The 21,198-nt window shown below is 48.6% G+C and overlaps 2 protein-coding genes across 2 annotated transcripts in view; both read right to left on the bottom strand.

Annotated features, from left to right (window-relative positions):
• CUNH1orf167 (chromosome unknown C1orf167 homolog) overlaps positions 1-159 on the bottom strand; it is a 26,660-nt gene extending 26,501 nt beyond the window's left edge. The window contains exon 1 of the mRNA XM_026660136.1: positions 110-159. The gene's annotated coding sequence lies outside the window, so the exon portion shown is untranslated. The remainder of the gene's footprint in view (positions 1-109) is intronic.
• A 2,498-nt stretch (positions 160-2,657) lies between these two features.
• Positions 2,658-20,828, bottom strand: AGTRAP (angiotensin II receptor associated protein). The gene is made up of 5 exons (XM_024210626.1): positions 20,754-20,828; positions 14,344-14,378; positions 8,997-9,102; positions 6,530-6,728; positions 2,658-3,591 (listed from the first exon to the last, which is right to left on the bottom strand). Exons 1-5 carry the CDS (start codon positions 20,778-20,780, stop codon positions 3,482-3,484), a joined length of 477 nt encoding a protein of 158 aa, XP_024066394.1. The 5' UTR covers positions 20,781-20,828; the 3' UTR covers positions 2,658-3,481.
• Between the last annotated feature and the right edge of the window lie 370 nt (positions 20,829-21,198).

Raw genomic sequence — 21,198 nt, 5'->3', positions numbered from 1 at the left:
TCTGTCTGTCTGGACAGCTGGGCGGGGGAGGCTCCTACCGGTGTCCGTCTGGGGGTTGGGGGGGAGCTGTTGGGTGTGTCTGTCTGTCTATGTTGGGGGGGGGTCCTACCGGGTGTCCGTCTGTCTGTGCTGGGGGGACGCGCCTCTTGCCGGCCGTTGGCTCGGTCGGTCTGTCTGTCTCCCGCCCCCTTTCGAACCGGGCGCGGCTCTCAGCCCGTCACCGGCGGGGCGAGCGAGGGGGGGCCGGGACCCACGACTGAGTAGCGCCGGAGACTCCCCGCTGGGGCCCCGGCAGGGAGCCCGCGACGCTCGGCGGGCCGGGGGCAGCGGCTTCCCTCGTCCCTTAGAGCTCCCAAGGGCCGGGCCCTGCTCCGCAGCGCCGCCTCCCTCCTGCCCGCAGCCCCGGGGCCTGGCCCACGGACAGCAGCGTGGGAATTCAGTGAGCCCCGGGGGTAAAAGCCCTCCGGTGAGCTGCTTGGGCAGCAGACTTGCCTGATCTTGTTTAAAAACAAAACCACCGGGAGGGGGGGGGGGGGGGGGGAGAGAAAAACCTCTTTGTGCCTCAGTTTCCCCATCCATGAATGAGGGTCATAACATCCACTTCGTAGGGGCCTTTACCAGGCATAACTTGCCAACCCCCAGCCATCAAAAAATCATGAGTCAGAACCCTCCCCACCAAATCACCAGATCCGCTTTAAAAATCTCCAGATTTTAAAGATAAGACACTGCAGGTTCTCTTTATCTGCGAAAGGTGCTGGGTCCAGAGGGAGCACTCACTCAGGCTTGGCTTTACTTGGTCCTACAAAAGCTGTGCCTCTGTTTTTTAATTGCTATTATTTCTTGGCAGCAGCGTAGGAAATATAAGTAACACAGCAACAAAGATACACACTGTCCTTGGGAGCCAAAAAATCTTAACCGCGTTATATCGAACTTGCTTTGATCCACCGGCATGCGCCCCCCCGCTGCTTTTCCGCCTTATATCCGAATTTGTGTTATATTGGGTCGTGTTATATCAGGGTAGAGGTGTAGTTGTTTTGAATCTAGAAAACTGTCCCCAGCCAATAATGAAGAAAGTAGGGCAAGTAAACACCTTAGAACTGAAACCCTGCAAATCAAGGGGTGTGGGTGTATTCCACCTGGTACCTTCATTGGCACCAGATTTGTATAATTTTTGGTGGTGCCCAGAACGGTTCCAAGCAGAGTTGTCCTGTCCATAGGACTGACCAGGCAACCGCCTCAGGCCCCGCGCTTTGGGGGCCCTGCGCTTCAGGGGGATTTGCAGTCTAGGGAGGCCTGGGGGGGGGGGGGGGGGGGCCTGCTGCCAGCAGCAGCAAGCAACCTGGCCCCAGCCTGCCGCCCTCCGCCCTGCCGACTCCTGGCGTTGCTTGTGGGAGGGGGCGGAATCCGGAAAGAGGCGGGGTGGGGGCTTGGGGTAAGCGGTGGAATGGGGGAAGAGCAGGGGTGGGAATAGGCAGGGCTTGGGGGAAGGGGTGGAGTGGGAGCAGGGCAGGCTGGGGCCGGGGTCTCTCGCTGCTGCTGGTGCCAGGCCCCCTGCTAACCCTCCAAGCTGCCCTGGACCCCGCATCCCCCTGAAGTGTGGGGCCCCCCAAAGCAGTTGCCCCAGTCCATCCTATGGACAGGACGGCTCTTATTAAATATAAGCCCAAACATTGGGGGTGCCGGGCCCACATTCCTGAATATTGGTGGAGCATGGACACCACGGGCCCATATAACTCGCTGCCTATGACCACCTTCTGTATTTGTGTCTGAGGGTATCCTGTCAGTTTAAAAAGGAGGATCTCTGGAAAATACTGGATTTTGTACACTCCTGCAGGCACAGAATAAAGCCTGCATTCAGAGCCGCAGCAGCGGTATGCGTGCTGGCATATGCTACATTTGTTCACTTTTGCTAAATCTAGTATATCTGAATACAAGGGCACTTGTGCTTATATTCAAATAAGGGGTCTCTTTTAACAGTGTTATTTAATTATTAGAGTAAATCATTAGCCAAGATTCCAGGGTTTTAGCACTAGCTCTGCCACTGATTTGCTGGGTGAGCTGGGGTCGGGCTCTTAGGCACTCTGCGTCCCTTTAGCAATCTGTTGAATACGGTGCACCTGCCTTCCAGGGATGCTGTGATTGGTCTGTAAGCCACAGAGATTTTTCCACAAAAGGCACTAGAAAAAATGTGAAGTCTGATGATTACTAATAACTAGAATACAAGAGATGTTTAGAGGACTTGCAGTATCTTTTTAAAATGGGATACTACTGGGAAGGGTGACCAGCTGTCCCGATTTTATAAGGACAGTCCTGAGTTTGGGGGCTTTTTCTTATATAGGCACCTATTACCCCCCACTCCCTGTCCTGATTTTTCACACTTGCTATAAGGTCACTACTGGGACATCGGCATGAGACAGACCATTATCTCTGTGGCAGTCTCAGAAAGACACATCATCCACTCCAGCCTGATTAACTACAATGCAAACTTCCCCACAAGGTCCTGTGCTGGACTCGAACCAGTAACCGAGTGGAAATAAAAGCCTGTTCTTTCTTTTACCCCTCTCCCATGCCACTGGGTTTAATTCTAACTCATCAGGAATTTTCCACATTACAGATGAGGCAGTGGGGCAAGTGGTGTAATTTTTAATACACTTCGGTCAGCGCTAAGGTGCTCATTTTATTTTAGAAAAAAATTAGTTCTATTTAGATGCCAAGTGAAGGCAAAAAGTGTGTTTTAAGGCACAACATATTTACAACGCACAAGTAACAGTCATCACACAGTGTCCTTGTGGACTTGCCACCTGCATACAAACAACAAATGAAAACCCAAGACTAGGCCGAGGGAGCAGAAGAATTCATTGGCCCTGCAGACCCACCTTCTCTCAGCCCAGCTGTGTGCAATTACTCTCAGCTAGCCTGGGCAGTTACTCGCATGAACACAACTTTATGCGCATCCAGCGAACCTTACTAAAACAGGAGTGTCTGTGAACTCCAGCGGCAATCACTTGTGAGATTTATCCACATGACCAAGGTCACCCCCACTGGCTCAGTAGACTGCTGCCCAATCAGATGAACATTTAAAAGAGCCTTTTAAGCCAGCTTCTTCATGAACATCTTGGGTAGCGAGGTGTATCGGTGATGCAGGATCTGGGAGACTACAGGGAAGGTTCTTGCAATTACTCAGACAATAGTGACATTGTGGGGCAGAGCGTGGTAGGGTTAGACAGACCTATGGTTCTTAAACTGACTTCTCTGGGACATTCTGAACTCACTGCAGGACCCAATCCACCTACACACCTTCAGGAAGGGATGGATGCTCAAAAGGAGGAGAGTAAAATTAGATCCTCTGCTGCTTGCTCATTTTAGAGCCTACTCCAATAGGGGGGAAAAAACAGGGAGGGGTAGTTTTTAATTTGTTGCTGGGTGGGAGACATCAGTGAGATCCTGCTCTCTGTTTCCGGCAAGGGTGGGGGGGGGAGCCTCAGAAGGGATGTGGGGCTGGCTTGCTGTCCAGATCAGGGTACGGGCAAGGCGCATCGTGCTGATCAATCGACTGGTATGAGCTGCGATCCCGGCCCACGCTGAAGAAACCTGCATGGGGAGGAAGAGATGAAGCTTTCAGACAACGCCAGCTCAGGAAGTCACATAAAATGAATGTGCAGTCCAGCGCTGCATCACATTCATTGCACCCTTGCTTTCCTTGCACCTAAGGAATTTTGTGACACATGCTACTTGTAATTACGCTCATTCAAGTAAAAGCACTCTTCCTTCTGAGGACAATGAGCACTGGGGGCAGGAAGGACTCCCTCACCCAACCTCCTTGCTGAGCAAGGCACCATTTGCCAGTTGCATTACAGAGTTTTTCTGAAGCAGAAAGGGTCAATGGGCAGGTGCAGGATATCAGAAGGGACAGCCCAGCATGCTGCTGCAGTATGGCTAATTCTAGACACCTCACTGTTGCCATTAGCGCTGAATAATAAACACTGGTGCCCCAAGGTCCTCTACAGTTACAACGGCGTGTCAGGTGTTTTAATACTGGTGTAGTACAATCACGCTGTAAGTGGGTCCTCCAATCCAACTAGATTTCTCATGAAGAAGTGGCCTAACACTTATGTAGCGAGACAGTTCCTGGAAGGAGTAGGGGTACCAGGAGCATGCATACAGCTAGCTGGAGAAGGGTTGGTCCAAGGCAAAATCATTTTAATAGGTGGTGGTGATGAGTTCTAGATCCTCACTCAGAACAAGCCAGGGCTGCTTTTCGTTCATTGAGAGGTACTGCTTTTGCAGCCACGAGGCTGAGTCAAATAGCCAGACCCACAATTACTCACAGTAGAAATGCTGCTGAAATAGTTTGTTTCGGCCTGTTTGCACAGTTTCCTGTGGGAGCCAGGGAGACTGAACCTACGCTGCAATAAATGAATACAGGGGGCACTATGTCTGGCTGGTAGAAATGAGTGAAGAGCTGAACGCATGATTCACCCATCAGTCTCTCTTCCCAATAAGCCCAGCCTCATATCTCTGAGGACCCAGTCACACAGCAAAGTGTATCACACTTGGGCACAGTCTTAAAATACAACTGTGCCCTGATTATGTTACGAACACGGTTTGCAGTGTTAAGCATCTTACAGAGCCTTGATGCAGCCTCATGGCGACGAGAGAGAGAGAGAGAAGCTTTTTGTCTATCTAGGCTGATCAACTGTCATGAGCTAGAAAATTATTTAAATCAATGCTAGTCACTGACACGTGTGACAGCCCCTGCTGAAAGCAGGCAGGGGGCTGGGGGAGCTGCCAAGCAACAGACGGCTATTCTGCATGGAACGAAACTGACTAAGTAGTGACCAGGAAAATACATAAGTGGAACAATGGGGGATAGTTGCACTGCAGTGGAACAGACCCGGTGGCATGAAGGTGCCACTGGGAAAAGCTAACAGAAAGGGGTGTTTGGTGAACGTGTTAGCCTCGGATCAGTGACTCTCGTCTTGCACCGAAAGGCTGCAGTGAAGCCAGTTTGGGCTAGTGCAGGAAACTAGTGCTACAGTTTTTATCCAGTTCGGTCTAGTGACGGAGCTGCGTAAGGCTAGAGACGAGATCCACGTGCAGGGCTCACTCTTGGGCTGGAAGGGACAGCCCCTAAAACCTAGCGAGGTGACGGGAACGGCACTCATTGCTCAACGACACCTACTCTTCCCGCTGAAAGCAAGTAGATGGGAAGTCTGGGTTACAAGCACAGCAAGTAGCTGATGGACGTGGCTTGTGCCCAAGTGCCTGGCAAGACTGCTGAGAACCCACAGGGACTGGCACCTCTGCATTCTGCTTGCAGTTTCATGAACGGGGCAGGAGCGAGACTGGCAGGCATCAAAGCTGTTCCCCATTACACTAGGTGGGATGAGACTGGAATCCTACAGCTGGCATCCCCAGGTGCCCAAGCTGATCCCAGCTTCTGGATTCTACAGTGCCCCCTTCCATGGGAGGCCTTATCCTCTGTAGTAGCACAGAAGCAGCAAAGCAAGGACCTTCTAACACCTCTCCACTTTCCTACCAGCCAGGGAGTTCAGAGCCGGGGGCGGTGGAGTGGTGCATTAGCCCAAGCTGCTCCCGAAGAGACGAGGGTGGAAAGCTGCTGTCCAAGAGGTTTTTAGGAGGCAAAAAGCAGGCTCCAAAGTGCATGGTACCCTCTGCAGGAAGTGGCGGGGAGGGTAGCAGCAAGGCAAGTGACTGGCACAGTCCAACAGGGCCGGAATTCGCTTTGCAGCCTCCACTTGCAGGATGCCCCAAAAGAGCAGCTCAGTGGGGATTTGCAAGCCAGCTAGTTCAGACTCAGGGCTTGCCCCGTACACACTGAAGAAGGTCATTTCACAGCAGCTAACACCCTCCTCCCCCCTGTGAAGTAGACATTAGCCCCATGTTTCAGAAGGGGAAACTGAGACACAGATTAAAACGATTTGCCCAAGGTGTCACAGCAAGGCTGGGATGAGAAGCCAGACTTTCATATCCATGCTCAGTTGTCTAGGCAATGCGACCTCATATGTAAGGCATCCAACCCCCACACCTTGCCCCCATTCTCTCAACAGGCCTTCATTTCTCCCTTCTCCCGTCTCCTCCCTCCTTCTGCCCAGTCACAGCCAGCGGGAACAGAACTGGTCGGTGAGGAAGAAAGACACAAAGGCTTCCGCCCGGCCATGGGACACACACAGCTAAGGGAGAAGGAAGAGGAGACAGGCAGCTCAGTTACGTTGAACAAGGGGGATAGCACTGGAGTCAATACCGTCACAGGTAAAGCGGCTGTCGGACGAGGACTCCAGGTCTGCAAGGGAAAAGAGGGAGAACATAAAAAACCCACAAAGCATGAGACAAACTGGGAGCACAAGAAGGCAAGAACACAGACTGGGCAAGAGAGAGACCCACGAGAACAGGCAGAATCCAGCTGTGCGTATCCCAGACCGAGAGCAGACGTGAAGGATCCAGAAGGCAGGATAAGCCCAGACTGACAACAGGAAAGGGCAGACTACCTGGATGTGTGGCCTCTTACCTAGGTTGACGACATACTCTCCCCCACGCTCCCGGTACATCTGATAGACAAAGAGGCATGACAAGGGTTTGAGGAGGAGGCTGAAGATGGCCATGCCCGAACCGAAGCGTTCCAGGTCAGTTAGAGAGCTATGCCGGGGATAGAAGAGGCTGATGTTAATGATGTCCAGGAGGATCGTGATCAACAGGCCAATCAGGAACTGGAAATCAGAAACACAAGGATATTGATTGGAAATTTGATTCACCACCAACAGCCAAACAGCCCAAGCCAATGGAAATCAGAGTCTCAGGATGTAACGCATCTCCATCCTTGAAGATCTGCACTCGCCACCGGCTTTACTTTGCCTTACCTCCAGGCCAGCACGAAATTGTAACCATGGTGGCCTCTAGCATTTGGAATTCACACCCCCTTGACAGGTGTCTCACCCCCTTCCTGCTAATTTCTTAACACCTTACACTTTTCCCTGTAAAAGATGGATTTTCCTAATAGGACGACTCTTGGTCTCATATTTACAATTCTTCCTCCTCACCTGTCTCAGACCTTTTTTCCTTCTTGTTTGTATTTTCCAGGGTGAGAGAGAGATTTATTTTTAAAACACATGCAGCACTTTGAGCTGGGGGGTGGGGGGGGGAGCAGATCAGAGTCTTCGGTGGTACTCTTTGCCAAGTCAGGCTAGTTCCAAAAACCTAGCGTTGGTATGAAATGAGATTTGACATGTCTAAGGTGGACACACATTTCATATTTGTACTGCAGTAGCACTCAGCAGTTCCAATGAGGGATTCAGGTGGTATCGGATTTAAAAGAATGCCGTATGTGAGGATTTCAATATTCCTCTAAAGTGGTTGTGGCCCTAACAGTAGCTTTGCGCTAGCACATGAGAGGCAAAGTGAAACTGAGTCGCTTCTCTGCATTGTCCAAAGCTGAGTGAAATGCTGAGAGTTAACATGTAGCATTAATGGTCTATCCTAGTGCTTTTATACTGCTGCCCCTCACTGTGGTATCCAAGCCCAAGCATAGAGAGTACATTACATTCTTTTAATTTGCAGGTTCAATATTCTGTGTTGATAAAATACAAACATTTGTTGTTTAATATATTACGTTAACCAGCTACTGGCTCTTTGCAGACATTCTGTAAAGATGTATCATAGATTCCAAGGCCAGATCATCTAGTCTGACCTCTGACATAACACAGGTCATAGAACTTACCCAGAATAATTCTTGTTTGAACTAGATTCTATCTTTTGGAAAAACATCCAGGCTTGATTTAAAAAAGGTCTCTAAGGGAGAACTGGTAAATTGTTCCAATGGTTAATTCCCCTCACTGTTATAATGTGTGCCTTATTTCCAGTCTAAATTTGTCTAGCTTCAGCTTCCAGTCATAGGATCTTGTTAGATCTTTGTCAGATAGACCGAAGAGCCCATAATCAAATATGTATTCCCTATGTAGCTACTTATAAACTTATCAAGTCATCTCTTAATTTTCTCTTGTTAAACAGTTCTTTGAGTCTATCGCCATAAGGCAGGTTTTCTAATCCTTTAAGCATTCTCCTGGCTCTGCATTGAACCCTCTTCAATTTATTCGTCCTTCATGAACTGTGGACACCAGACTTATACACATACTTAACTTTACTGCTGTAATTCATCCCACAGACTTCAATAAGATCACTCACAATGCCTAAAGAGAAGTAGGTGTGAAAGTTTTTGCAGGATTAGGGCCTAGTTAATTCAAAAAGTTAACAGTACTTTCCCTGTCCTACACCTGCCTAACTCCCCCTGCCAATTTTTGTGCCTTCACAATCAAATTTCCTATTTAAAAAAAACATATTTATTTCCCTTATCATCTGAAAGGCCTACACAAATGGGAGGGAACAACAGGACAAACTGCATATCAAGGGGAAACACTGAAACTGACCAGACAAAATGCTGTCAAATACACAAGACTTAAAAAGGAGAAAATATTCTCTCCAATATATTTTAGTTATAGTCATCTTAGGTCTTACTTCTACCAGTAGTAGGCAAGAAGTTGAGAGACTGTTTTTTTAATTAGAACGTGTCCCTTTCAAAGAGGCAGTCCAATTTATTTCTACAAACAAGCTGAACACTGTGGTTTGTTTTAAAGCGGTGCTGGTGGCATCGGCGTCATCTTTTCTGTCGCGAGTTTAACACGATGCAAGGTTAAGGAGTTCATCCAGTAAAGGCCATGAGTGCTCAGCACCCAGCGGATCCCATTAGGAACAATGGGTGCTGAGCACATTTGACCTTCAGTTAGGTGCCTAGATGAGAGCTGAGCTATTCTGAAAATCTGGCCGCTTGAGAGTCGGAAGTGCCCTTTTCAATTCCAAGCACAGTTGAAAAGTGGAATAGACGCTCAGGAATTTTTGCTACTCTCTCCTTAAAAGCAGTGACGTCTTCCCCACAACACCCTCTTACAGAGCCCGTTCGGGAAGGTGCCTGCCCCCAGACTTACCATGATTATTGCATCGATGGAATCCCGCTGAGCAATTGCCCAAACCCCCACAGCCAGGACGGTGAAGTTTCCCCATGTGTAGGAGTTCGGAAGCACCCAGCATCCCCTGGCAAACAAGGCACAAAAAAAACATTCAGAACATGTCTGGCGTGACGAGTGTGATCTTAACCACTGGAACTCAACCCCCTTAGATCTGTGTGTTGCAAGATTTCAATACGGAATGCTAGATCTGTTCCAGCAATATGCCAGGATTTCCCCTGCACGTAAGACTCCGGGGTTATCCTCATAACTGATTCCAGCAATATGAAGAGATTACTTCCCCATCCCTAGAACTCTGCATATATAGGAATTATAGGCTTTCTGGATCAACCATGGGTAAGAGCCAGGAATTACTACTACAAGATCTCTCTATTTGCTACTATAGGGTCTCTGCACCAACACCCGCAAGAAGCCGATTCCCCTGCAGTCTCAGTTAACCTTTCCCAGAGTTATATCTATCATCCCAACATCAGCTATGAGGCCAATTAAGCTCAAGCATTTACTACAGCACATGCACGCAATTCGCGCAATCAAATCCCCTCCAAACAAAGGGTTAGGATTTTTTTCTTTAGGGTCTCTTGACGTTTGTTCAGAACACTGTTTCCAGCTGGCCTCCATTGCAGATATATATTTACCTCCACCCTGTTATGGAGATTTATTTACATCTAAAAATCTAAGCACATAAGCACGCTTGGCAGAATTCATTTTTTTAATAATTTCAACAGCTAATATCAATGTTTATTTTTAAGCTTTTTTTAGTTTTATCCATTTAAATTCCCACAGTCGCAGGAAATTATGGAGGGAGTCGGACTAATGATTTAATGCCAGAAGTTGAGATTCAAAAAGTTAAGCGGTATAACTGTTAAAACACAAATTGTCAATATCCTACGTCAACATTTTAGCCTTCAATCAAACCCTAAAGTTCTCAAGCAGCCTTTTTCGTACTTTGCCTATGTGTAAATTTATATTTTCAATAGAAAGATTTGTTCCTTAATGTGTGTGTGTGTGTATGGTGAAATCAATGTTTATTGACGTTTACGGCTAAAAATCTAACGCTTCCAAGCCTACACAAAAATAAAAGTTACAGACAACAGTTAGGCTAATGGTTTGATTCAGGAGGACGTCAGTTGAGACTGCAAGCCGCATGGGGCAGAGACCATCTCTTGCAAGGTGCGGGTACCGTACCTACCGCAATGGAGCCCGGACCTTGTTTGGTACTGTCAGTTTCAGGGTAACTGCACCTGTATCCCCACCTTCATGGTCCACTCCAGGACTGCCCAGTCAGGTCACCAGCCATCACCTGTCTCTGGACAGAGAGCCTTGTCCCATTCCTTTCTGACTAGGGGATTTTAAGGCTGCACAGCTCCCTGCCTTACACTGTGATATCCTCAGCAAGCCAGATTGCCTAACCCCTATGCATTGCTCCCTCCTCAAGGGCTATGAACAGTGTGTTGCCAGCCCTTACAAGTTATCACACAGCTCTTTCAAACAAGCACGTTTATTCTTAGGGTAAAAGCATCATAGAGAAAACATAATGAAAACAATAAACAGGCTTAAACACACACACTAAACATACCAGGAGTCACCCAGCAGTCTAATGGGGCCCTAGAGGAGGCCAATGTCTTTCCAGTCCTTCCGCAAGGGTGGGGGTCCCACCATGGACAGAAGGTTCTGTCCGTTTGCTGGATCAGAAGGAAGACCCCCGAGTCAGTTGAAACTCCGCCTTTTTATGCCAAAAGTCCTTTCTTGGTCTGTTGGTCTCTGAAAAATCCAGTTTGACCCAGCGAATACAAGCCTCCCTCAGGGTGGTACTGCTCTGGAGGGGTTTACAAAGTAAGTGATTCACCATAATCGCCCCCTGCTGCTTTTGGTTCCTGGAGGAATGCTGGTAACCCTCCCCCTGGAATTGCGTACGATCTCTGGGCCACATGGATACATAAATAGGCTTGAAAAGGTTCCATTTGTATTGGTAAATGTTTATAAACATCGATTTCACTACACACGCGTGCAAACACACACACACAAAAAATATTTCCATCGACGATAATCAAAACGTACAGCTAGGCAAAGGAAGAACAATGCTGCTTGAGAACTTACTTGAGTTTGATTTAAGGATATCGACTTTGTATATTTTGACATGCGACGTTGATAGCTTGTGTTTTAAGTGATAAAGCTTTCTGAATTGCAATGTCTACCGCCATTGAATAATTATTACCGGACTCCCTTCATTGTCTGATATCCCCCGTAATTTCCCAAAACTGTGGGCATTTAAATTGATAAAATCTAAAAAAAATGCTTCAAATAATCGACATTGCCTATTGAAATGATCAAAAGATAAAAATTGAATTCTGCCAAGCCTATACATAAGCCATTCATAAATTTAATACAATGGGCCCCACAGAAACTCTCTGTCACAGGGACCTTTAAGCACTGCTGCAGTGTAAATCAAATAATTGACAGCTTCTTACGTTCATTATGCACCTTTAATGCTGACGGATTCCAAAGTGCTTTAACAGCCCCACTCTCTCTCTCTCCTATACAGATAGTGTGATCTTCACCCATCACTGAAATGCAGCCACCTCCATGGGGAAATGACAGCTGTTTAGCAGCCCACAACAGCATGAAGGCAGTTTAGAACAAGAAGTGAAGGATATTATAGTCAATTAAAGCTACAGGGGTCATAGATGGGATGTAATGCAGGATGCACTGCAAAACTCAGCTTTTTCCAGCAAGCCTCTCCCTAAGAAAGTGGCTGGTGGAACTGGCCCCAGCGATCTTGGTTTGATTCTTCTTGAGTAGCATCTTAAATCTAAAAGGTGGCAGACTGGCAGGGAGTTCTGTTCAGCCATCCCGAGCAATCTTCTGCTACTTCATACTGATACAATTCGTATCCAGATACCATGACAAAGAATGCCTCAGAGATGCATTAATACATGTGCAAGGGAATTTGGGCAGGACAGCTGAGTTAATCTTGCTTGTGCTAACCATGACAAGAGATTTTTAAATGGCCCGAGGTGGTCAAGAAAGGATCATTCCACGGTGAGGGACCAGCCTAGGAGACCTGGGTTCAAATCCCTGCTCTGCCATGGACTCTCTGTGTGACCCTGGGCAAGTCATTAGCCTCTTGGTGCCTCAGTTCCCCACCCATGAAATGAAGGCTAATAGCACTGCCCTACCTCACAGGGGGGTTATAAAGACTGACAGGTATTCAGATACTACAGTGATGAGGGCCTATAATGGGGTATACTGGCCCTTTCAGAGTAGAGGGGGCCAGAAGGCCCTGTTCCAAGAGGCTGGAATGAGCAAAGGCTCAGGAAAAGCCCTGGTAATAGAAGAGAGGAAGCGATCCCAGGGAATTAGGAGTTTGATGGGAGGAAAAGGAACAGTGTCTTGGGGTTTAAGGGCCCGGGATCAGGAGCCCTGTAGTGTAGGATGGGTCAGGACTCCCCTCTCTTCCAGCCAATCAGGAGGAGCTTTCTTGAGGCAGGTAGTATATAAACAGCCTTCTTCCTCAGTACAGGGGAGATGCTAGCAAGAGAAGGAAGCCACAACCGGAAGGCTAAACTCCAGGGAGAGACAGCAATGAGAGGTGAGTCTGCGAAGAGCGAGCTGTGTGTGGACAGCAGAAGAGCCAGAGCTAAGTGTGAACCGTTGGATTGTGGCGATGGGATTCTACTGGTGGAACTGCTGGAGGTCATTAACGCAGCCCCAAGTGGAGGGCGGCAGGACTTACAAGAAAGGCTGTGGAGAGGCTGTGAGTGGCTCTAAAAGGGAGAGCAAAACAGAGGGAGCCCACCGCATAGGGAACTCTAGCCACAAGGGACTGCTCAGTAGGTGGCAGCCCTCCTGCAAGGCCATGTAAGTAGGTAGGAGAAAGACAGGAAGCCCTGGGCCTGATTTCCACCTTGTTCTCTTGAAGCCGACAGAGCAACACAGATTTACACCAGCCGAGCGTTAAATTCCGTGTGGTTTGTCATTTTTACCTTGTGTCTGAAAGACAGCACCCCCAGCGGCAAGGTACCCCCAGCACCACGCTGGAGCACTAGCCAGGACCAAGACAGAGAGAAGAGTCAACAGCGAGTCATTCGGAGACACATTTCATTGGCTTTTGCCTTATGCTGCCACCCAAACAGGACCCAGCTCCGCTTGTGAAAAAGGTCATGGGGCAGGGGGGAGGGCGGCGAGCCCGGCCGTGGCCCCGCTCTCCCCGGGGGCCGGAGCACCGCGCCGCCCCCCTCCAGGTGCCGCCCCAAGCACCAGCTTGGTGGGCTGGTGCCTGGAGCCGGCCCTGGCCTCAGTGAAGCATTTGGTCAGCTTCTTGAGAAAGAACTATTCTCAATAAGTGCCCAATCAAGAAACACTTAACTGACAATGGACTTTGGGAGACGCCAATCCACATCTGAGCTTTCCTGGGAACGTTCAAACTAACATGTAAACAATGGCATCGGCCTGTAAAAAAGTTGACTCATTCATGGACATGTGACTTGCCCAGGTGGCTACAAACTCCATCTTGTTGCTGTGATTTTGCACAGAAGAACAAAGGGGTTTCCGCCCACAAGAGAGAGGGAATATAAAAGGCCCTGGAAGCCTCTCCATTTTGTCTTTAGCTGGCTCAAGAGATGGTCTCTCCACCCCAAAGAAATGCCTGAAAGAAACTGGAACAAAGGACAGTAACTACGGGGGTGTGAGTGATTGCTGGACCCAGGCCATAACCTACAACGTTGATCTGAAAAGGATTGGGCCCAGACTAGGAAGGAGTCCAGTCTGTGAAAGAAGCCTATTGGAACATAGCTAAGGGTGAGATTTCATCTGTAATCAGTTTCTGAAATGTATTAGGCTTAGACTTGCGTGTTTTGCTTTATTTTACTTGGTGACTTACTTTGTTCTATCTGTTATTACTTGGACCACTTAAATCCTGCTTGTTATACTTAATAAAATCATGTCTGTTTAGTAATTAACCCAGAGTAAGTAATTAAAACCCAGGGGAGCAAACAGCTGGGCATATCTATCAGTATTATAGGGGGCAGACAATTTATGAGTTTACCCTGTATAGACTTTATACAGAGTAAAACGGATGTATTCGGGGTTTAGAAAGACTGAATACTGGGTGCTGGGAAAGTCCCAGTTAACTGAGAAACGGGAGTGGAGGGAAGCCTTTTCTGGCAGAAGGGTTTGTTCTCAGGGGGATCCCAGCACATCTAGTGACAGTCTTGAGGGAGCTTCTGTGACCCAACCCATCACGAGCTGACTCTCGATCCTCAAGAACCGCCTCTTCTCACCAGGTCCGAGCAGTGTACAAATGACTCACCATGTCGTGAGCAGCCAGTGCACCAGAACGATTGCCTGCAGGAGAGCAGAGAGAAGACAGGTCAGAAAGTCTGATAAATGGGGGGAGAACTGGAATGAAATGGTACTTACTGGCTTCAAAGGGCAAGGAAAGCAAAGAGTGCCAGCCAGGCCACCAGTTCAGAGAGCTGGTTTGCAGCTGCAGAATGGACGTTGCCATTTCCCTTGGCCTCTGCTGCTGGACTTTTTTTGATCTGGTCGCAATTTGTTACTGTTCTTGCCTCTTTGAGCAGGTTATTCAGGGCCCGGTTAGGATTTTTAAATGGGTTATTGACTTTGGAACCAGAAAACAGTTTGACGAGAAAGCCTGGCAATCTGATCTACACTTGATCAGCACATTTAAAACGCCACCAAATAGGTGTTCCTGCCCTGGGGCCCCAGCTCCCATTGCAAGGCCATTTTGTATCAGCCCTCAGCTGAAGTCCCTGCCTGCTGGCGCAGAGGGTTTAATACGTTTTCTCCCTTCCCCTCCTGCCATTCTGTTCAGAGGCGGTGCTCAGCCCCAGCGAAACCTTGCCAGGTCTGAAGAGGGAAACAGTGACATTCAGTCTCCCAGATGCCTGCTAAAAAAATCCAGGGCCAATCCTGCAAGGTGCTGAATTCCCTCCACTCTCACTGAAGTCAATGGGAATAGAACAATCAGATCCCAACTCCTTGCATGGCAGTGACATTCCAGGCACTGTCACAATACAAATATTTACCTGAAGGGCTCTGACCATTGTGTTTAATTAGGCAAATGGGAGAAGCTAGGGGCTTACAACAAAGCAAATGAGCAGCACAAGCATTCTCTTCCGGGTGGTTTTCTGTAACCAAGGAGACACTCTTATTCTCCATCCATTGCAGGATATGTTCTCTCCATTTGTGTTTAATTTGATTTACAGCTGGGAAAGGTGCACTGGGCCCCCTCTGTGAGCTTCCACCAACTGTTTTGAGCTTCGCTCTTTCTGAATGAACAGCAGCATGAACAATGACACACGGAACCTGCTGAGTCCAAACAATTTGTGCTCCGTTACTGCTCCCTAAGACACGTTTGGCCTGCAGAGAAATACAGGACGCATGTTCCATTGGTACAAGGTGTGGGTGGGACTCTCTCTAAAACATGATGAGCCTTGATGTGGAACCACAGGGAAAAAAAATCAAAGATGCAATCAATTAGCTCATACTGACTGCAACACTTGGTTCCAGATCTCCTTTCAAAGTTTTCAATCACTAAAGATATCGTATGAGAGAGGTGCTTAATGAAAATTACATCAACCCCAACGCGCTTCATCATTTAGGGCCCCGTGGCAATACCTTTACTTATGCAAAGCAATCGTCCTATTGAAATCACTGGGACTTCTCAACGGGTGTCAGTGGGTCTCTATCCAGCCCTTACAGTCCACATGCATTACACTCAAATTTAGGAACGGTTTTGGCATGTCTAGATATTGTAGGGATTGGGCGCAGAACTGTTCTTATCTCATTGCATTTACTGAGCCATCTAATATGTAGCGCATACACTAAAGTGTCATTCTTTGTTCACGGGAGCACCTAGAGGCCTCAAGGATCGGCCTTGTGCTAGACACCACATAAACACAATAAAGGACCATCCTTTCCTCAGAGAACAATCTAAGAGACAGGATGGAAAAAGGAAGTGGTAGCATTACCACCTTACAAACGGAAGTACAGAGAAGTGAAGTGACTTGCCCACGGTCACGGACATAGGCTGTGGCAGAGCTGGGAACTGAATCCAGGGTCATTATTTATCTGTTTTACTGTAGCACCTAAGAGCCCCAGTCAGGGACCAGGACTCCATGGTGCTAGGGGCTGTGCAAACACAGGACAAACTGACAGCTCTGAGACACTATCGGTCTCTTCTGGATCTCAGCACAGTGCCTCGGTCATAAGACCTTTCCTCCACTCTCTAGTTTAACACAAAGACTGTTGCTTTTAAAAATGGGAATAACCAATAAAGCTGCAACACAAACAAGCAAAAACCAGGAAATTCAAAATGAAGAGCAGCCCCTCATCCTTAACTTACCCCGTTCTGCCTAGATATCACAGCGCGTACGGCTTAAGATGCCATATTGTTCCTGTATAGATGCAATACCTTGGCATAACTGGGACTAAGCATTAACGCTGGGTAGGCTGGATTTTGTCACAACATCAAAAGCCATTTAAACAGATTTTTAATATTGATTTTTATTTCAGTTGTTCATGAAAAGCTACAAAATGCTGCTTCTCCCCCATTTCACCCTGGAGACCAAACGGAAGCTGCTAATCAGTAAAATACAGGATGTGCCTGTATAAAAAGGAGACATGCAAATAGTGTTTACTCCAGAGACTATCGCAATATCAGAGCAGTTCTTAATTATGTAAAATTTAATTGCATGTTACATACTCACTAGACCCCCTAAAGCCTCACCATTTAACATAATTGGGTAGCTTCTCCCCCCCTCCCCATAAAGCTGTCTGTTCCAATATTGCAGTTATTAAATGAGGAGGCATGCTTAGCCACACAGATGAGGGAGGGAGGGTCAGAACCTTGCTATTCCAGGACTGACAGTTTTAGGGGATTGGCAATGCGATATGGGGCCTTTTCCTTCCTGGTTACTAGGCTTGGCTGGTAGTGACAAGATATCCTTCTCTGACAGCTGTGAGGTTAGTTGTGGTCTCAGTCCAGTTCAGAGCGGCATCTTAAATCAATATGGTGCCAGAACTACACTTCTTCTAATGGTATCTTTGCCTATGCCAAATTACACAAGTCACTTTGCAGGCCAGCTCTTACAGGGGTATGTGGGAAGGATTAATTCCCTTCTTTTTGCTCAAGGATTTAATCCCGGATGGCTGAAATTTCTTCTTCTAAGGAAACAAACTCCATTATTAAGCATCAGTCTAGAAGTGACAGAGACGTTAAAGGCAGAAAGGTTTTTGGATGAGCCCTTATACCCACACTTCCCTTTTAAAGGCTTCCAGGCTGAACGGAAGGATGGTCACTCGGTTAAAGACTAACTGGAAACTCAGGAGATCTGGGGTCAATCCCTAGCTCTGCCACCGATTGCCTGTGTGTGACCTTGGGCAAGTCACTCGATCAGGTCCCAACATGAGAAGTGGGGATAATATTTCCTTCCTCCCACCCTCGGTCTGTCTTGTCTATTTAGATGGTAAGCTCCTTGGGGCAGGGATTTCTCTCGTTATATATTTGTTCGGCTCCTGCCACAATAAGACCTTTAGGCGCTACTGTAATACGATAAGGATCCACAACACAACTGGCAGGTTCAACAGAGACAACAAGGGTGAATAGATACAGGGAACTCTGGTCATCCTCCCACCAGAGTCTTGATGGGATACAATAGAAGGGCAGCACCAGGGGGAAGCTCCTACAGCACATACTCTGAAGATAAACAGATATCAGTTTGTATTGCTGTCTCTCTGCTTGTTTTCACAAGTCACTTAGGGATGCTAGAACAATTTGTATACTGGAGATGCTAAGAGCCATTGAACTGAACTGTAAACCCCGTATAGAATGGAAACCAGTTCAAGCCAGGGGGTGCTGCAGCACCCCCCGCACCTCTAGTTCCAGCGCCAATGAAGTCACTGAAGGAAAAAAAGCCACCAAGATAATTCCCAGGGCCCTTGCTTCCCCAGGGGGCCTAGTTGAGCCAAACTTTAAAGAAACAAATTTAATTCAAAACAGCTTTCCCCCCTGTCCATTGTACAACAGATATTTAGTGCATGGTTTTTTTACTATCTTAATTGGATGTCCTTGTTTCTCACTATTATGCTTTGTGTTTGTGGTGCTCAGACAATAAAGTTAAGATTTTAAAAACATGGACTAGAGCAAGATCTTTCAAGTGTTACCCGGCGCCAGAAATTCTCAAACAGCCCTGCTTATCCATAGTAAAAGTCACCCAGAATTCAGTGTTCTAAAAACACCAGAATGTGCAATCTACATGATCAGTGCTTGAAAACACGATTTCCTTACTTGCCTCTAGCAAGTGAAAAAAGCTTTCCTTGCAGAGGGCAGCGGGAAGCCACGAATCAGTAAAATCTAAACTTTCATTTTAACACGCCACATAAAAGTGTCTAGACTTTATGGTTGTGAACCCAGCCTTCTGGATGCAAACTTAACCAGTGGTGTTTTCCCAAGGCTGCGGACTGACCGCTCCAGTGCTGGTCCTCCTAACTTCCTCAAGCGTCAGCCAAGTAAAATTAACAAGACTCTGCTTAATTTCACAGCTATTCATAACCCTGCAGACAGCAACAAAAATGACAAGATCCATATCAATTTCATTCCTGCTACAGCTTGGGCAAAAGAAGCTGAGGAAGGGCCTGAAGATATTTATGCAGAACAGGACACACACCCCCCCCCCAAAAAAAAACGGAGGATAGGGAAAGATAAACTAGTCTTTGACACCCCCTAACAGCCAGGGAGCTCTGGGGAGAAAGGCTCTGCTCTCTTACAGCAGTGAAAATGTGCGGAAGGCCTCAGATTCATCAAAAAGAACAGGAGTACTTGTGGCACCTTAGAGACTAACAAATTTATTAGAGCATAAGCTTTCGTGGGCTACAACCCACTTCTTCGGATGCATAATGCAGATTCATCAGACAGCCAAGTCAAACACCAGTTCAAAGAGTCCCTGGGCAGAGTCCAAGGACTCACCCCCCCCCCCGGAGGAATTCTAGCTTCCTCCCCTTTCCCAGCAGCTGGGATTTCTCCAAGGGGGACGGGCTTCTCACCAAGGTGTTGACTCTGATCCATATTGGGAGAGGCCACTCATGGGCATCTGTCTCTGGCCACTAGCTATCCAGTCAAGGTTTCAAGCCCTGCAGATTAGAAACAATGCTCTACACATTTAAAAAAATTTTCAGCTATACAGAAACTGCCAGGATATTTGGCTCACTTCCTAAAATGCTCTGCCCAACAGCAGCCAAGCCTATTCTGACTCTGAAAACTTGTGCAGAATTTTATCCTGGATCAAGTGTCGGCAGCTAAAACACACGGTTAATTAACCAGTTGTCACTGCTGCAGTCTTCTTGCCCCCAGAACTTGCCCTGTAGTTAAAGGGAGCTTTGGGTACATCAGAAATGCATAACAGGGTTAATAACTAACTGGGTTAATATTGCAAGAAGGAAACTTAGTTTCCTTCCTTGTAGGAAACGTGCATATTTTCTGATGATTGGCACAACAAGCCCCTGTCCTGGGTGGCACAAATACATGACAGGAATGTAACAGAATTTAAGGAACTTCTTTGCACTCTCTCCAAAGCCAATTGGCACATGCTCTGTTAGGACAGAGTCCTAACCCAGTTTCTCACCCCAGCACCACATCTGGCCTCCTAGCTTCTGGTGGGAACAGGTCAAATTAGAAGCACCACCAGTTGTAGCCAGGGGAGATTCTTGCAAAGGTTTGACAACAAAAACAGACTGAGCGAGAAAGCCAGCACCCATCCCCCAAGATCACAGCTCCCTCCTGAGCCACAGAAAAATTTGCTCCTCTGAGGGGAGAATGAGTCACTATCTTTGATAAAACCAACGTCCAATGTCAGCGAGAGAGTGACAAGTCACGCTGCACCGTGTGAATGCAGCTCTCCCTGGAGTGCACAGCCAGGGGCATCTGTTTCCAGTGCAGCCTACAGCAGAGGGGGAATTTTGACCCTTGCTTGGGTAAATGCCTGGTCAAGAGTCATGGGACCTTTACAGGGAGATTGTCAAAATAAAAGCCACCCTCCTGTCTGAAGTGTCCTCATCTATGGGGTTAGAGGGTAATCCCTGGGGGCATGTCTACACTGCACTGTAAACCAGGGTCTGTGGGGCCTGGGCTTGTGAGTTTGGTATTTCCAAGCCAGGGTTTGAGCATCCACACTGCCCTGGAAACATGGGCTTAACAGCTGCTGGGGTCTCGCAGCCCTACTGTGCAACACAGACCTGCTGGCTTGGGTCTGCAGCTTGAGCTATGTCTACATGTAAAAAAATGACAAGAGTTTGGACCCAAGTAGGGTGACCCAGGCTCTGACCCACCTCCCTAGCAGCGTCCTTAGGAACAGAGGCCCTGAGTGCTTGGGGCCCCGAGTCAGACGGGGGGGGGGGGGGGGGTTGGGCTCAGGGCTGTGCAGCGGTACCCCTGGACTGCAGAGGCCAAGTGGGCTTAGTCCTTTCCCCCCACCGCTCAGTGCCCTGTGCCCGTGGGACAGCCCCGCTGTTCGCGTGGGCTCAGGAGCAGGGGGAGGGTTACGCTAACCGGGTGCTCGGCGCTGCACGGAGACCCCCCTGCACATGCCTGGGAGCGGGGGGGGGGGGGCTCAACCTCCGCAGCCTCCCGGGGGATCCAGCGCCCGGCGCCACCCCCACGCGGCGCTGAGCCGCAGCCTCGGTGTCCCCCCGCCCCGGTACCTTGAGGTTCACAGCGGGCACCTCCATGCTCGCGGGGCGCCTGCCCCGGCCGCTTCCAAACTTTCCGCGGCCCCGCCCTGCACCCGTGACTGTGCGGGCAGCGCCTCACGTGGGGCCGGCGGGGAGGGGCCGGGCGCTGCTGGGCTGGCTCTGTACCGGTGGGGGAGCCCCGCGCCCGGCTCTGCCTGCAGCTGGGGCGGTCAGGGGCTCCCCGGGGCTAGCCCCTGCCGGGGGATGCACAGAGCCGCCGCCCAGCCCGAGATCGGTCACCCCACCCCTCAAGAGGGAAAATGAAACCCCCTCCCCAAGAGGGGAGGGACCCCGGCCAGAGGGGAGCAGGAAATGTGTGGCAATGACCTAGGGACCCCAGGTGGATAGTGAGTGGGGCTGGGGCTGGACAGAGGCAGTGGTGAGGCTGGGCAGTGGGGCTGGGGACCCGGTTGCC

This window comes from Terrapene carolina, unplaced genomic scaffold (genome assembly GCF_002925995.2).
Source record: "Terrapene carolina triunguis isolate 2854851 unplaced genomic scaffold, T_m_triunguis-2.0 Scaffold714, whole genome shotgun sequence".
NCBI lineage: Eukaryota > Metazoa > Chordata > Testudines > Emydidae > Terrapene > Terrapene triunguis.
The sequence above is the reverse complement of the archived record's forward strand: the minus strand, read 5'-3'. Positions and strand labels throughout refer to the sequence as shown.

Coding starts and splice junctions, on each gene's coding strand:
- AGTRAP (XM_024210626.1), bottom strand. CDS start 20,780: ATGGAGGTGCCCGCTGTGAACCTCAAG. Junction 9,103..14,343: donor CACTGGCTGCTCACGACATG/GTGAGTCATTTG, acceptor CTTGTTTGCCAG/GGGATGCTGGGTGCTTCCGA. Junction 6,729..8,996: donor CCATCGATGCAATAATCATG/GTAAGTCTGGGG, acceptor TCTGATTTCCAG/TTCCTGATTGGCCTGTTGAT.